Source organism: Phyllobates terribilis, unplaced genomic scaffold (genome assembly GCF_046119375.1).
Source record: "Phyllobates terribilis strain yellow unplaced genomic scaffold, ASM4611937v1 Scaffold_3__8_contigs__length_932513732, whole genome shotgun sequence".
In the NCBI taxonomy this organism is placed as follows: Eukaryota; Metazoa; Chordata; class Amphibia; order Anura; family Dendrobatidae; genus Phyllobates; species Phyllobates terribilis.
This window is the reverse complement of record NW_027362763.1, coordinates 847,603,596-847,620,669: the sequence shown is the minus strand read 5'-3', so window position 1 is coordinate 847,620,669 and position 17,074 is coordinate 847,603,596. Positions and strand designations below refer to the sequence as shown.

At 44.8% G+C, this 17,074-nt stretch overlaps 1 protein-coding gene across 1 annotated transcript; it reads left to right on the top strand.

Moving 5' to 3' along the window:
• Positions 1-11,575: 11,575 nt before the first annotated feature.
• On the top strand, positions 11,576-14,705 carry LOC141258370 (barrier-to-autointegration factor-like protein). The gene is made up of 2 exons (XM_073673374.1): positions 11,576-11,701; positions 14,556-14,705. The coding sequence occupies exons 1-2, from the start codon at positions 11,576-11,578 to the stop codon at positions 14,703-14,705; spliced, it is 276 nt and encodes a 91-aa protein (XP_073529475.1).
• The last annotated feature ends 2,369 nt before the right edge of the window (positions 14,706-17,074 follow it).

The following is a 17,074-nucleotide window of genomic DNA, read 5'->3' as shown; positions in this document are numbered from 1 at the left end:
AATGGCGGCAATTACGCTGCGTGTCCGCAAAATTAATGGACATGCTGCGGATTTTTGAGAGCAGCATAAACGCTGCGGAAAAATCCGCAGCATGGGCATTGACATTGTGGCTTGTCATTGGGGACCATGCTCGCAGCGCCGCTCCCCGGTCCTCACTAACACGGTTCGCTGATTGGTCGCGGTCGCCGGCCGCGACCAATCAGCGATATTGGCGCGAAATTTAAAACACCGCTGTCCTGAATTTAAAGTAGTGCACAACCCATTTAAACACTGCTTCGCTGATTAGTCGCGCCCGGTCGGCCACATACATATTCTAGGATACCCGATGCGTTAGAATCGGGCCACCATCTAGTTTTTTATATTTGGCTACTAGGTATAAGCTAGACACCTCCAGATGGTCCTGTTAATCGCATGACTGTACCATGAAAAATGGGACCTCAAAAATACCTGAGCCTGTGCACGTATGCCCCAAAATGGGAGTTTCTGGGAGATTCTGCGGGTGTTTTTGGGTACATCAGGGAAAGCACCTAAATAGTTTTTCCCACAACATATTTTCAGGAGCGCGCCACTCCCCGGCCTCCCGGATGCCAGTTTGCCGGGGGTTGGCACTCCTGCTTAAGGCTATGTTCCGATGATGAACTTTTGGTGAGTTTTTGATGTTGCAGATTTTCAGGACCATTTGTGCACCTAGTAAGTGAAATAGGTTACTTGCATTTATTCGAAAATACACAGCGTAAAAACTCACCAAAAACTCATTGTGGGAATGTAGCCTAATTGATACGTTGGATGAGTGGCATGGTTGTGCCTCTGAACCAAATTGTGCACTCTCCGATACAGAAATATGAAGCAGCTTTGCTCCTCCAGCATCGGAGGAGGGCAGTAGTACGGACACTGACCGGGAGCGAGAGCTAACAGCGCTGCAGTGATCCTTGCTTATAAGCTCAGCAGAACAGAGTATGTAAGCGCTGCACATGTTTGGTCACTAGACTGCAGCAGTGGCAGGTAATCGCATCAGTGAGCTGAAGCCAGGCTTGGACTGGCCCACAGGACAACAGGAGAATCCTCCGGAGGGCCCTGTGCAAGATCATTGTTATATAAATTTGTGATTGAGGATAATGTGACATTTGCCTGTAGCTGAAAAGTGGGGCCCTTGGCACCCCAGTCCGACACTGGCTGTAGGCAATAAAACATACAATATAAGTATCAGACAAACGGGACATTATTTTTAGGGCTCATGCAGACGACCATATTTTTGTTCCGAGTGTGATCTGAGAAAATAGCGGATTGCACTCAGACCAATGATAGTCTATGGGGCCGTGCACATGTCCGATTTTTTCCTCGTACTGAATCTGTCCAAGATAAAAATTGCAGCATGCATTATTTGCATCAGATATTCGGATCGCACTCAACCATACAAGTCAATGAGTCCATGAAAAACATCAGGCTGCACTCGGGAGACATCTGAGTGCTGCCCAATTTCCACAGCCTGACAGAATAAAGAAATTTTTTTTCCCTATCTTCTCTTCATCCGAGTGATCAGTGAGATCAGAGTGATCAGCAATCGGCGACTCTCACAGATGACAGAAAATTCTGCAATGTGCCCCGACCTAATGAGAAGTAAGCTGGAGAGTTGCTTGTTGTTACCGGAGCTTTCCACGTCTACAGTATATGACATGGGAAAACGCATTAAAATCAATCACAAATATGGAGAAATCTGGAGGCAGTGCTCGGAGGTACGGCTTGGCTGGACAAACTCTCAATAGGCTGCAAGTTACATGAGAATAAAGAAGCTATGGGACACAGCAGAGCTCTATGGGGAAATGAGCACAAAATATACTTTATTCTAGAAAATATTTCTGTCATAGAATTTATTGCAGCTGTTGCACAGACGCCATATTATGAGGCCGGGAGAGCTGCTGCTTTGCTTTGCAGTGAGGCTGTCCCTGCCGTCATAGACTGCTGGTGACTTTCATGTTACCACAGCTCCTATCTATAGACCTAAGATGTGCACAGAGTCCACACAGCAACCTATGACAACACTTCTTGTGTGGAGAAGCGGCTGCGTGACCGACGAATTTCCCGCGCAAGTGTAAAGGTCGCTTGTCATTGGTTAGCTACCATTGCATGACGTCACGAGGCGGGTATAAATAAGGGTAGAAGGAGGCGTGGCGTAGAGGCTCCTCCCAGTGTGTGATGTATTGGCGGGCGTGGACCCTCCGGCCGCAGTTGCTCCCGGTCACCGGCTCACCGCTGACTCTCTGTAGCTCGTGCTTAGCTATTTCTGTTTATACACTCGGTATGGAGAGCTGCCGAGCTATTGTCTTGTAAATGTCGCGGTGGTCAGTAGTCATGGGGTACAGTGCACTGCCCCCTGCTGGGCAATCTCATAATTAGGTTTTGCTCCTAATGTCCTAATGGCGACTCGGCTTGCAGGTGGTTTCTGGGGATTGTGGTCCAGGATAATGGCTTGCGGAGATGTCCAGGCCTGGAAGCTTTGAGTGTGACAACATTTGGATAAAGAAATGATTGTGTTTACCCGTGATTTGTGCAGTGGATGGTAAAGGGGGGCTCCTGCAGGCAGCGATGTGTATGGGGGGGGGGGGGGCATATGTCACAGCAGAGGGTCCCCACTGTATTACATGGCTGACCCGACATTACTAGATTGCATTACATGCTGTATTGGCTGTGGTTGTGACCCACCCCCATAAGTTGTCATATGGAGCTGCAGGTTGCTGCTGTTTTCTTTCTTCTCTCCTGAAAAACTGCTGATCTCATTGGAACCACTAGCAATCACTGTAGCAGAGGGGCTGCTGGGCTCCCTCTGGGGGCTGCTGGCTTTGTCAGTGTAGACGCAGCGCCCTACTCAGCTGCTGATCACCGATTGGCTGCTGCACTGTCGATGTAACCTCAGCGCCACAGCCAAGAGGGGCAGTGGAGACTCGAATGGGGATTCTGGGCACAACAGTTTTTTTTTATAGATTATATATATATATATATATATATATATATATATATATATATATATATATATATATATATATATATATATATATATATATATATATATATATATATATATATATCTCTGCTCATGGATGTCATCTTTCAGATAAATTTCAACCCCTTGTAAGGTTCATAAGCACGGCTAAACTATTCTATGTGCACAGAGCTGTAAGCCTACGTTCATATTGTGTTTTTTGCCACACATCAGTGGCACCGTGGGGACTTCCATCTGAAGCCCTGAACAATAGGCGCAATCCCCGACAAGGTCATTGATTTTGAGGCAGGTGGAGTCACTTTATGCTTTGGCTTCATTTCAGCAGTATCTTCTCACCCCTTGCAGCAGGCACAAAAGTGCAGCCAGCCATGGCCGAAAGAGAGGGTTGTACCTGAATCCAGTTTTTCAAGGCTTTTTCAGACGGAAGCCCCATGTGGCAAAAACGCATATGACCATTAACCTAAGTTCACAACAGGATGTGCAGTGAATTCTATGCAGCAATATCAAGTACAATACAAGTGAACGGGGTTTTCAAAAGCCCAATGATGTGTTTCATATCTGCAGATTGCTCATTCTTGTGTGGAGTTCACAGTCTACAATGCTATACAATAGGGTGAAACCTGCAATGAAATCCACAAGTAACAAGTGGTTTGTGTTGCAGTTTTGTGATCATGGCCTTATAGGTCTGATATATAGGCCACGAGCCCTTGACTGTACCTTCTATGCTTAGAGTTCAAATAGGGAGATGCAATCTTTCTGGTTGATTCTTTACTTGAAGATAAATGGTAGCTTGCTCCATTGGACTTTATATGGAGTTATTGGACAGAACGCTTGGAGAACATCTTAGGCTGCGTGCCCACGTTGCGGATTACAAGCGTTTTTGATGCGGAATTTCCGCAGCGGAAACGCTTGTAAAACGCTTGGTAATCCGCACCCCATGGTCCCCAATGGGATTCCGCAAGTTCTATGCACATGCTGCGGATTTTTCCGCAGCGTTTATGCTGCGTTCAAAAATCCGCAGCATGTCAATTAATTTTGCGTTTCCGCAAGCGGAATTGCCTTTGTTCAATGCATAAAAAACGCAAGGCAATTCCGCATGTGGAAAACGCGCGATAAACGCGTGCGGAATTCCGCACGCGTTTTTCCGGGAGAGGACTTGCAGAAATGAAGCAGAAATTTTCTGCTTCATTTCTGCAACGTGGGCACATAGCCTAACATTCAGTCCGACAGCCTGTACAGCAGTGCATTGATGCTGTGTAGCCTCTGTGCACTGCCTTAGGGTATGTGCAGACGATCAGTGAACGCTGCGGATTGGACGCAGCACACTTGCGTGCAATCTGCAGCGGCCAGATGTTACAGCATAGTGGATGGGACTTGTACAAATCCCATGCCCACTATGCATTCCCGTGCACCTGCGGATCACCAGCGGAGACGGACATGCAGTGCTTCTTTACAGACCTCAGCATGTCTATTTCTCTTGCGGAGACGCTGGTCTCCTCAAGAGAAATTCTACCAGTGCAATGGATAGGATGCAGTGAAGCCGCATGTGTTCAGTGAACACATGCGGCTTCACCTGCGTGCAGTGCTTTGAACAACAGTATCAAGTAAGCTGCGTTCAAAGCGCTACAATTCCTGATGGTGTGCACTTACCCTTATAGGTTTTGTGTGCCGAGAAACCCAGCGATTACCCCCATGTGTTGACATATTGGATCATTTAAAAAAGAAAATGATGGGAATACTACGCTTTAAAAGTGTCATTTTACTAAAAACCTCTGTCTATCTATAGGAGATCCAAATGTCTGATCACTTGGCCCCAACCATTCACTGAAATATGGTCCGCAATTCTCCATTTCTCGTAGGTTAGATCAGAGGAATGGAGAGGCACAACTGCCTTATTCCATTCACTGCTTTCAGAGATATGACTGACGGAGATGGCTGATTATTGCGCTTGCTTATCTCAGTCAGTCTCATACTCAAAAATATATTGCCAGCTGTTCTTTAGTTCATTCTCTCCACAGCCAAGTCTAAATTTTGCACTTTCCTTTTTCCCTCCCCTACCAAGGGCCATCATTTCTTTATTTTGCCATCGTCATAGCCATATGATGGCATATTTTATTTATTTTAATGTGGGATAAATTGAAGATTTGAGTGACACCATTGATCTTACCATACAATGTTCTTTGAAAACTGGAAAATAAATTCCAAAATGCTTCCATGATGGAGCAGTGTAAAGGCTTGATTTTTTTTTTTTTTGTGAACTAGTTTTTTTTATTTTGGGGCACATACAATATTTTTACTGCATTTTTTGGGGGTGGGAGGGGGATATGTGGTTATCAAAATGCCAGAATTGCAATTTTCCATTACGTCCATCCTGAGGGCACTATGGAGGTCGTCCTTCCTATTCTTTACAGGGACAGGAAATGCGAGAGGTTAAAAGCCCCTCCCACCACCCTCTCCTCAGTGTTTTTCCTGTCCCTGTAAAGGACAGGTGTGTGAGAGGAGAGCGCAGGAAGAAAAAAAAGAAAACTCACTTGGGCCCAGGAAGATTGGGGGGTTCCGGCCTCTCCTTCCCCTGTGCAGAAGCCCGGTGGCTGACACCCCCCAAGGGGGGTAACTCAGCCATGTCCCAGTCGAGCCGCTTTCCCTGGAGTGGGGGCTCACGCCGGCCAGGGACGCCGCTCGTATGCACAGAGCGGCCGGCGGAAGTTAAGCGCACTTCCGGTGACGTCACCTGGGAGCGCGGACCAATCCTCTTCCGGTCCCGACATGCGTTCCATGGTGGAACGTAAGACTGTTTGGAGACATGACGACCAAGGTAGGATAAAAGCTACCTGGGTCCGTAAAGGGGGGGGGGGGGGGATCCCAGAAAGCTGCACCATAGCGGATACAGCTAGGTCTGAGGCCCCAAAGGATCAGTCCCCGGTATCTGTGAATAAAACACAGCGTATGAGGGGGAGGGGGAGTATTAGTATAGAGACTAATACACCTATATTGATATTAGGACATGGCAACACCTACCCCATCCAAGGAGAAAGGATCAGGGAAGCCTAGGAGATGTGCCATATGTAATAAGAAGCTTGGCGACTCCGGCAAGCCTCTATGTACAACCTGCACCTCAAAGATCATTAGGAAAGAAAGATCTACCCTTCTAACTGAAATGAGATTCGTGATTAGAGAGAAGGTGCAGGCTTCAGTTTCCAGCCTAATTCCCGCTCCTACAACTCAGCCTTGTCCCCGTGCCAAACGACCCAGGTGGGAGATCGAAGCAAGTTCTGAAGATGATGTTCTGGCCCCTTCCTCGGATCCAGAGGAAGAAGGGGAGGTGGTGTCAGATACTCCAGAGATAGGGAAAAGATACTTATTTTCGTCAGAATATACGGATAAACTCCTGAAGGCTGTAAGAAGGACCATGCAGGTTGAAGAAACCCAGAAGAATCAGTCGGTACAGGACGAGCTGTTTGGCGGATTGTGGGTTCAGAGACAGTCTTTCCTGTAAACCACCATATTCGAGAGATGATCCTGGAGGAATGTGAAGAAGCAGAAAAAAGGCTGGTGGTGCCCTGAGATTTCAGGCTCCGACTCCCCTTTGAACCAGAGGACATCAGGACCTTGGACGAGGTTCCAAAAATTGATGTTCCGGTGGCTAAGGTAGCCAAGAAAACATCCATTCTCTTTGAGGATTCATCAAGTCTAAAAGACCCGATGGATCGGAAGGCGGACGGATGACTTAAAAGAGCCTGGGAAGCGTCGGCGGCAACAATGAAGGCAAACATAGCTGCCACTTCAATAGCGAGATCCATATATCTGTGGATCGTCAACTAGAGGATCATATCAGAAATAAGACTCCTAGAGAGGACATAATAGATTCTCTACCATTGTTAAAATTGGCCATGGGGTTTATGGCAGACGCTTCTGCCGAATCAGTCAGGTTCGCGGCCCGCAACAACTTTGTCTAATGCAGCCCGGAGGGCTATCTGGATGAAGACGTGGTCGGGGGATGTTTAATCCAAAAATTATGTGCCATCCCGTTTTCAGGTTTAAGGGTATTCGGACCAATCCTAGATGATATCTTGGAAAAGGCTTCCGATAAGAAAAAGGGATTCCCTGAGGAACAACCTAAAAGATTTCAGCCCTTTCAGAAATCCCGCCCGCCCCAGCAACAGGAGTATTGGGGGAAGGGAAAAACTGGTAGATGGAGCTACTCTAAAGGGGGTAGAGGTAGAGCCCCTCTTTGGTTCCAGTTCTGAGTCTAAAAGGCAATGACGCCATGAACCTGGGGGGGCATCTCGGTTACTTCGCCAGAAGTTGGGCAGGGATAACTCTGGACCCATGGGTTCTAAAAATAATTTCCCAGGGTTATTCCCTAGAATTTATGTAACCGCCACCCGAAAGGTTCAGTTTAACAGACCCCCACTCCCATTCTTTAAATGGTCCCATTCAGACAGAGGTTCAGGACCTCCTGGATTTGGGAGTCACAGTGCCGGTTCCCCTACAGGAGATAGGTCGAGGGCATTATTCAACATTGTTTACAATAAAGAAACCCTCGGGAAAGTCACGCACGATAAATTTAAAACCACTGGATAAGGTACAAGCGTTTCAGAATGGAGTCGATAAAGACAACTATCCCGTTAATAGACAAAGATGCATTTATGTGTCCAATAGACTTAAAGAATGCGTATTAACATGTTCCCATTCACCCCCTTTGTCAAAAATTCCTCCGTTTTGCAGTAAGGGTTCAGGGAAGAACTTGGCACTTTCAGTTTCAGTGCCTTCCTTTTGGCCTAGCGTCAGCGCCGAGAGTATTCACGAAGCTGATTTCGGAGTTTGTTGCCTTCCTGAGGAAAAAGGGTACTATGGTGATGTCCTATCTGGACGACTTTCCTCTGATAGCCAGCTCAGAAGAAGAACTTCGGAGTCACCTGAACATAACCGCCATGACTCTTCAGGACCTAGGCTGGATTATCAACTTGGAAAAATCTAATTTGATGCCGGGAACCAGGAAGATATTTTTGGGGGTACTTCTGGACTCCGAAGCAAGAATATGTCTTGCCAGAAGAGAAGCAGAGGACGGTAAGAGACAGAGTACAGGGATTTCTAAAAGGACGGAAATCCATCAGGATGGCTGAGGGTACTGGGCACCCTAACATCTTACATCCCCTGTGTCTGCTGGAGCCAGTTCCACTCAAGGGATCTCCAGAGAGCAGTTTTATCCGCCTGGGACTGAAGGCAGGTAACCTTAGACAGAGATCTGCTTATCCCCGTAGAGTAAGGAGATCTCTAATTTGGTGGTTAAAACCACAAAATCTGAAGAAAGGGATCTCGTGGATAACGTCCCCTCACCATTACTACTGACACAAGCAGGTCAGGATGGGGAGCACACCTACAAGGAGAATTTGTTCAGGGTTCTTGGCAAACTGAAATCCAGGCATGCTCATCAAATTACAGAGTGCTACGAGCAATCTGGGAGGCGCTGAAGCGCACCCAAGCTTGGTTAAAGAATCAGCACGTGAAGATTTTGTCAGGCAACATGACTGCAGTTTCCTTCCTACGGCACCAGGGGGGCCCAAGGCACCCAATGCTCCAGGGACCTAGCCATAAGGATTTTTTCCTGGGCGGAAAGAACGATCTGGTCCATTTCGGCGGTCCATCTAGCAGGAACCAAAAACATAACTCCAAAAACATAACTGCAGACTATCTAAGCAGACAGAAGATCTTACCAACGGAATGGGAGCTAAACAGCGAGGTATTCTGGCAGTTGTGTGTCCGTTGGGGATTTCCCCAAATAGACCTTTTTGCAACAAGGAAAAATGCAAAGGTCTGGAGGTTCTTTTCCCTAAATCCAGCAGACAGACCAGAGGGCGTGGATGCCTTGAATCACAGTTAGAAGCTGAGTCCAGCCTATACATTTCCCCCTATAGCATTAATATCACGGACTCTTCGGAAGATTCAGGAGGACCAAGCAGAAGTCCTCGTAATAGTACCCTACTGGCCGAAGAGAAGTTGGTTTTCCCTGCTGAGGAGGATGGCACAAGACAAACCCATTCTTCTGCCTTTGAGAGAGGACCTCCTCAACCAGGGCGATAAGAATAGGGGGAAGAAAGCCTCAAAACAGACTATAGCCAGATGGATTACTTCTACTATCTCGGGGGCATATATTTCAGAAAATAGATCTCCCCCCTATGGAATTGAAGGCCCATTCCACCAGAGCAGTCTCCACCTCTTGGGCGGAGAGAGCAGGGGCTTCGGTGAAGCAAATCTGTAGTGCATCCACATGGTCTAACATAAGCACCTTTTGTAAACATAAGTTAGATGTTGTCTCAGGTCATCAGTTGGGGTTCGGCCGAAAAGTTTTACAGGCTGTGGTCCCTCCCTAGAGTTGCCATACTTTGGTATTCTCCATAGTGCCGTCAGGATGGACGTAATGGAAAACCTGAATTAGTCTTACCGGTAATTATGTTTCCAAGAGTCCATCCTGACTGCACAGTTAGTTCCCTCCCTTCTTGGTATATTGCAATGTACATCCTAAAATGTATAAAAATTAAAATAAACAAAATTTAGCAACCATCCAGGTGTGGTACTTGAAAAAACACTGAGGAGAGGGTGGTCGGGGGGGGGGGGGGGGTTTAACCTCTCACATTTCCTCTCCCTGTAAAGAATAGGAAGGACGACCTCCATAGTGCCGTCAGGATGGAGTCCTGGAAACATAATTACCGGTAAGACTAATTCCGGTTTTTATGGTGTTTAACCTATAGATTAAATAACTTTCTATTTTGATTTGACTGTTGCAGCCATGATACCAAATTATGATTTATTTTTTTTGTTAACTTTTACATTGGGAACAAGTAATACATTATTAAAAATAGATTTAAGAAAAAAATCCCAACCAAGCATTTTTTTTTTTTTTTTTTTTTTACATGTGGTTTAAATAACTTTTTTATTCCCCATGTTCGGCCATTCAAATATTTATTCATTTTTTGTGATATATGGGGCCTAGTTTTTGTTATTTTCAAACCCTCCCCCACCCCCCCCCCACAATGTTGATGGGGAAAATCTCAGATTATTTTATATGTTGGACACATGTTTTACGGGTCTAGTAACAGCGATTTGGATTGACCTTTTGGTTGTTGTTTTGTTATTCTTTTTAATTTATGTAACTCGCTGTGCTCCCCATAAAAGATCCTTGAGGGGCATTTCAACAATTAAATGTCTTTTTTTTTTCTTTCCATTAACCGTAGCAGAGCTGAGTGCGCCTCCTGCTCCCTCCATACAGCCAGCGATAACGTGACTGCTGGGCACAGAGGAGAAGGCGCCTTCAGCACTTCCTATTCTGAAAGAAACCGTCTCTTCCTTTACTTTGGGCTGAGTCTGACAGCTGGCTCCCCACAACTGCATGATGTCATGCAGAAGCTATACTATGCAGTGTTGTCTTAGAACGTGGACAGCCCAAAGAAATCTGCTTTTTTCTCCTCCTGGACTGGTCCTTCATGCTCAAAATTCTTAATTCTTGGTTAAAATCTGTCTTCATTGTCTGCAGACTTTCCCATTACTACGAGAGAATCTTATCAGTAGCAATTGTCACCTTCTATGTAGCAGGGAGGAGATGGAGGCATTGCTTCTCCCTTATCCAATCTATACACTCTTAAAGCACCACTCCAGCGTTTTGTTTTGTTTTTCACTGCTGGAGTGGCGCTTTAAACGCAAGTCCCCTGCCCCCGGTCATATAGCGACCGTCCGGCGTCTTCGCCATTTTTCGGCACCGCTCCGGTCCTGCGGCGCCATCTTGTGAGCGCAGCCTCTGACTGGTTGGAACTCTGAAGCTACATCACAAGCTCTGAATGCAAGTCTGAGAGCCAGAGCGAAGCTCACATAGACTTACATTAGTGACCTGCTCCATGACACGCTGGAGCAGCCGACAGGTCACAAGCTGCAGGAGACAGAACTTCGGCGAAAACAGATGGAAACACCAGAAGGTGAGTATCAGACTGGGGCAGGGGACTTGGATTTTAAGCTCCACTCCAGCTGCGGCGAAATAAAAAAACAAAACGCTGGAGTGGTGCTTTAACAGTTGTAACTATCATCTCCTATTTCAATAATGACAAAGTCTGTCTTCACTGACTACTGATTTTACCCCAGAATTAAGAATTTTGAGTGATTAGTCTCTAGGAGGAGAAAGGAGCAGATTTCTCTAAGATATCACAAATTTGCTTATTTTCCTGTGTACTATCGATTTCTGGAATAAAAATTAAAACATTGGTTATTCTTTAAATGTTGCCAGTAACTGATGGCCCAATTGCTGCATTTTTATTCACATATATGCTGCGGACTCCCATCATTGTCATTAGTGGCAGGTGCTGGCTTGATAACTATTAGCACCCACCGTGTAGGGCGCCTGCCCTGCTCCTGACCTCATGCTTAGCATAGTACATATCAGTATGTCTTATGGCGGGAAGGGGTTAATGCATGATTTACAGAAAGAGAATTTGCCTATTCACCACTAGCGTAGCCATGTTTGTGAATGCCTAGTCTTAAGTTTTGCTAAAGTTGTCAATTGTCGTTTTTTTTTTTTTTACAGAAAAGATGTCTCACACATCACAGAAGCACCGAGACTTTGTCTCCGAGCCCATGGGCGATAAGCCAATTACTGCTTTGGCTGGCATTGGAGAAGTTCTTGGTGGCAAATTAGAACATTTGGGCTTTGATAAGGTAGTAATAATGTATATTAGAGTAATCTGTGTCAATGTAACCCAACATTGCTACATTTCAGTTTAAAGGGGTTTTCCCACGAACAAATGTTTATTTAAATCAATAGATCTTGGAATAATAATTTCCACAATTGGATGCTTTTAAATAAAATGTTCTGTTCTGTGCCAAAATAATCTTATAAATGTGCCCCTGCTGTGTAATGTCTGTGTCTGACCGTACAGGAACATGGTCTGATCATACCACATCTCCTGGGCAGGGGAGGAAGCAAAAGAATATACAGACAGGACAGCCGGAGATCACAAATTATTCTTTTAAGTAAAACAAAGGTGTTAAAGTGAAACTATCTGCACTCAGAGAAGAGAATTGATCTGGTCTTTAAACTACCCTTCCCGGTCACCAGAGGAATATCCAAAATTTACTATTATCTAATCTCCACAGTGACATTTTATAAACCAACTTTTCTTCTCTCATGGGAAAAAGAACTGAATATCGTCCGATCTGATTCTGACATAAAGTCCATTCTGTCTAATTTGCCTGGCTTCTCCAGATGCATACTCCTGCAAGAAAACTACTACTAAATACTGTGCAGTTGGTACAGAACCCCTGGACTGTCACACCATTTAGGTTTATCAAACTAATCTATGATGGAGATGCAACTCCCACAGAGGTACGCTTTCCCATATTTTCTGCCTTGAATTATTACGGTTTTGGAAGGCTTTGGCACCAACTTTACGAGACCCAAGACTTCTCAAACATTACTTTAACTGCAGCTGAAGATTTATTATCTTGTCCTTCAAAACACTATAAGCCTAAAAAGAATGATCTCTTGGCACTCCCGTTAGGAGACGCTAAACACCTGATCCCCTTGCTTTGGAAGCCAACAAGAAATATCTAGCTGGGCGTCTTATACCCACCCACAATTTCTCAAAATATAGTTGCTCTGGATATATAGAACTTCAAACCCATCACGTCAAATAACACAGACCACACTTCAACTTCCCAAAAGCCCTTTTTTCTCTAAACCTTCTTTTCCACCCTCTTCACCTGTTAGCAATTTCCCTTCCCACAGTATGGTCCCCTATGTAAAGCTAGATTATATCCTACTTTTTTTTTTATCCCTTGTTTTATATGTTTCACTAATTCTCTTCTCTGTGACCCTGAAGACTCCAGTTTGAACTGATTGAAATTACTTATTGATTGACTCTAGGTATTTTATTTTATGACCCTGATTGTTTCACCATGTTTATTGTTCCATATAACCTCGTCATTCTTATGTATGTTAATCATTACTGTGTAATGGCTGTATCTGACCGTACAGGAACATGGTCTGATCATACCACAGCTCCTGGGCAGGGGAGGAAGCAAAAGAGAGGATACAGACAGGACAGCAGGGGATCACAGAGATTTCTTGTTGTGAGGTACAATATTTTACCTCAAAGAGAGAATCAGCTGTGATCCCAATGCTGTGATGTCTGTATACTCTTTTGCTTCCTCCCCTGCCCAGGAGCTGTGGTATGATCAGACCATGTTCCTGTATGGTGAGACACAGCCATTACACAGCACACAGCAGGGGCACATTTATAAGATTATCTCAGCACAGGGATGTTTTATTATTTAAAGATCTATTAATTAAAATTAACTTTAATAGTGAAAGAACCCCCTTATGTGATCGCTAAATATTTACTGATCCACTGTCGTTTAATACTGCATGTCAGCTGATGTAAGTTTATCACCATGATACATGACTTTGCGATAGATTTGTTGAAGGTGGCCAACTTCTAGAAACTTCCTTATGACAACTCTTAGCTCACTTTCCTTCTACCTCTTAACTGATTCTCATCAGAATACCCCTTTATCATTCATCCATAGCGTAAATTGAGGGTGTCTGTGGAATTGACATCCTCAGTATGTCAGTGTATGTTACAGATTCATCCTTTGCTGTTCCTTGCTGTTGCTGCTGTATACACTAGAGAGCCAGTGTAATAGTCTGTCACATTGCTGCACAGCATGGAGCCACAATACCCTCTTTCTTCCTCAGTGTGGGTAGTAGCTCCTCGGCATGCAGCATGTGTGCAGACACTGCGGTTTCTGAGCCTGTGTCTAAAGGCCCCGTCACACTAAGCGAGATCGCTGATGAGTCACAAGTTTTGTGACTCAACAGCGACCTCAGTAGCGATCTCGCTACGTTTGACACTTAGCAGCGACCAGGTCCCTGCTGTGAGATCGCTGGTCGTGTCGGAATGGTCTGGACATTTCTTTGATCGTTGAGGCCCCGCTGGGTAGCATGTATCGGTGAGTTTGACACCTTACCAATGACCTTGTTGACGACTCAGACACAGAAACACATAGGCGTGCATCGTTATACAGATCGTTACGGGTCGCCGCATTGTTGCTGCGTCGTTAGGAAGATCTGACATCTCACCAGCGACCACATAGCGACGCAGCAACGATCCCTGCCAGGTCGTATCGTTGTCGGGATCGCTGTAGCGTCGCTTAGTGTGACGGGGCCTTAAGTTCTATTACAGGTCCTGTGGATAATAAGATCTTATCCACATGGCAACGTCCTGTAGCCAGCACACACATTTTCTGTTTCTGGACTATATATGGTGCTCCATGTGGTGTGGTATACTGGATGTGCAGTGACCTCTCACCAGGTACTGTGGATTAGCTCTTACTGAAGTTGCACAGAGTCTATGCTCATGTTTACATATTCAGAGCTAATACCTGATAAGTGGGGGTGCTAGTGTCAGACCCCCATAAATCTGGTATTAATGACGTTTAATAATCACAGGTAATCTATATTATATGTGCAGACAACACATTGGATGGATACTTTTTTTTTTTTTTTTTTCAGGCCTATTTGCTCCTGGGACAATTTCTTATCCTGAAGAAAGATGCAGATGATCTCTTTAAAGACTGGCTGAAGGATTCCTGTGGGGCCAATTCTCGGCAAGCTGACTTGTGTTCTTCCTGTCTGAAGGAATGGTGTTCTTCTTTCCTGTGATGCTTTATATTATGCACTTTTGTCTTGAATCTTTTCATGTTAAAGTTTTTACCTGCAATGTAATCACATTTCATTAACAGTTTCTAGTTTTCTAAAAAATAAAATGTAAAACTGCCATAATGACTTAAGTAACTGGATAACACCATCCTACTTGAACACTTCTTTTATTAAGTTCATAAAGCACTTCTGAGTATTATAGTTGAAAATGTACTACTGAGAAAGTGATTGTGTGGCTGTCCATGACCATATATTTCAGATCATATGGAGCAGGGCTGTGGAGTTGGAGTTGGTATAAAATGGACCGACTCCAACTCCTAAAATATAAAATTGGGTAGAGTAGTACTATGCAGTTTGTGGGGAATATTTTTTCATAAGAATTTGGGAAAGTTATGAAATGTCCTATTCCTGATCTAAGGGTCTAGACTTTTAGCTGAGAAATGTGTCCTACTGTAAATTTATCACCTAAACATGAGCCATGTATGAGGGAGGTGGAGTCGGTGTCATGGAATTTGAGGAGTCGGAGGCGAATGTTTGGCTTACCGACTCCACAGCCCTGAATTATGCAGTATAAAGCATATTGACGTATGGTGGTGCATTGCTGCACAGTGGGTCTTCAGGCCTTTTGTCAAAAGCTTATTTAACTGTAATATACTATTTCCTTACCATGACAGCACCAGCAAGAGTCCTCCTTTATATGGATAAGAAACAGAAAATGACTTCCTCCAGAATCTCTTTAACCCCAGAATGCCAAATCACGCACATGTATGTAATTGCGGGGGTGATCTCGTCTGGAGGGAGCTCAGGAGCCAAGCTTTTCACAAGCAGTAGCTACTGGCTATATTTACGTAGCTACTGATCATATAAATGCTGCTGTCAATTTGGCAGCATTTAAATGGTGTGGTTGCTGGTGCTAGCATGCGTCGGCTCCTATCCACCCCTGTGATGTGATTGCAGGACACTGATGGGTCAATATGGAAGCCAGGAGTACCTGCTGAATGTCCAGATAGCGGTCACCTTGGCACTCCAGTGAAGCTCAACTTTATTCAGATGTTTTTTGCATATGAGTGCTATCACATGTCCATGTTTTTTATATTTTTTTTTTTTTTTCTCCTCGGACCGAGTGGTCCATGCAAAATATCGGAGACCTGTCCGATTTTGATCTGAGGGTCGGCTCAAAATCAGCAATGCAAGTCAAAGGAACCTTGAAAAATATCGGACTGCACTCTGATCATGTCTGAGATTGGTCCGATTTTCACTGACTGTCAGAATGGAGAAGGTGGAGAAACTGCTTTTTAATTTCTCCACGTATGAGAAAATCGGATGACTCTCATACCACAATCTGATCAAAATAATCAATCCGATTTTCTCATGTGTGGAAAAAAGACTTCTGAATAAAATGTTTATAGGAGACCTCAATTTTCACTATATACTGATAGTATAAGCCAGGGGTGGGCAATTTTCCCAATGAGCCACATGAGACCGTGACTGTTGTGGAGGGCTGAACCAATAGGCTGAAATTAATTCTTCCCAATATTAGTATTAATTTATATTCATAATTGTAATTATTAGTGATGAGCGAGCACTAAAATGCTCGGGTCGAGCACATTGGAATACTCGGGCGCTCGATCCGAGCAACGAGCCCAATGTAAGCCTGTGAAACTCGAGCATTTTTCAGGTGGCTCCCCCCAGTAATCTGCAGAGGGCCTAAAAATTGCCCAAATCGATGGGAACAGTGCTCAAATGACATGAGGACAGCATGGGGAAGACCCCTGGAAGCATTTCTGACTCCCAGGTCACTTCTGTCAACAACGTTGTCGGAGGTATTACGCCACTTTTACGGACTCCTATACTGTTATTGCGTATGCAGTGAGTGGCAGGGCTGCCAAAAATGTGGACGCACCCCAATACCACTTTGAAGAGACTTGGAGGAGGGCCTCCTGAAAACAATGTTCCCATTATTAGGAAGTGGGTCTCCCATTGTGTTTGCCTATGCAGTGAATGCAAGGGTTTCCAAAAATTTAAAGGCACTCCAATACCCCTTTGGAAGAGACGTGGAGGAGGGCCTCATAAAAACATGTTCCCATTAGAAAGGAACGGGCCTCCTATACTTGTAATGCCCATGCACTAAGTGTATGGGCTGACAAACATTTACCCCTGGGGGTATACATGAACATACTGTATAATTTTTTTTTTTTTTACGGGCATCATAAACACCCTTTAAAAAAAATTGTGGGTGTTGCATCATGGACCATGGTCACCCTGGTGATGTGATGAGGAGAAGGACAAGAGCAAATAGCCAAAATCAGGACGCGTATACCCATGTCTGGGTGTGAAAAGGTGCATGGGAAAACACCTCCCAAGAAAAGACA

Excerpts from the sequence above, each read along its gene's own strand:
- LOC141258370 (XM_073673374.1), top strand. The coding sequence starts at position 11,576 with ATGTCTCACACATCACAGAAGCACCGAGACTTTGTCTCCGAGCCCATG. Across the intron at positions 11,702-14,555 it reads AACATTTGGGCTTTGATAAG|GCCTATTTGCTCCTGGGACA; the intron begins GTAGTAATAATG and ends TTTTTTTTTCAG.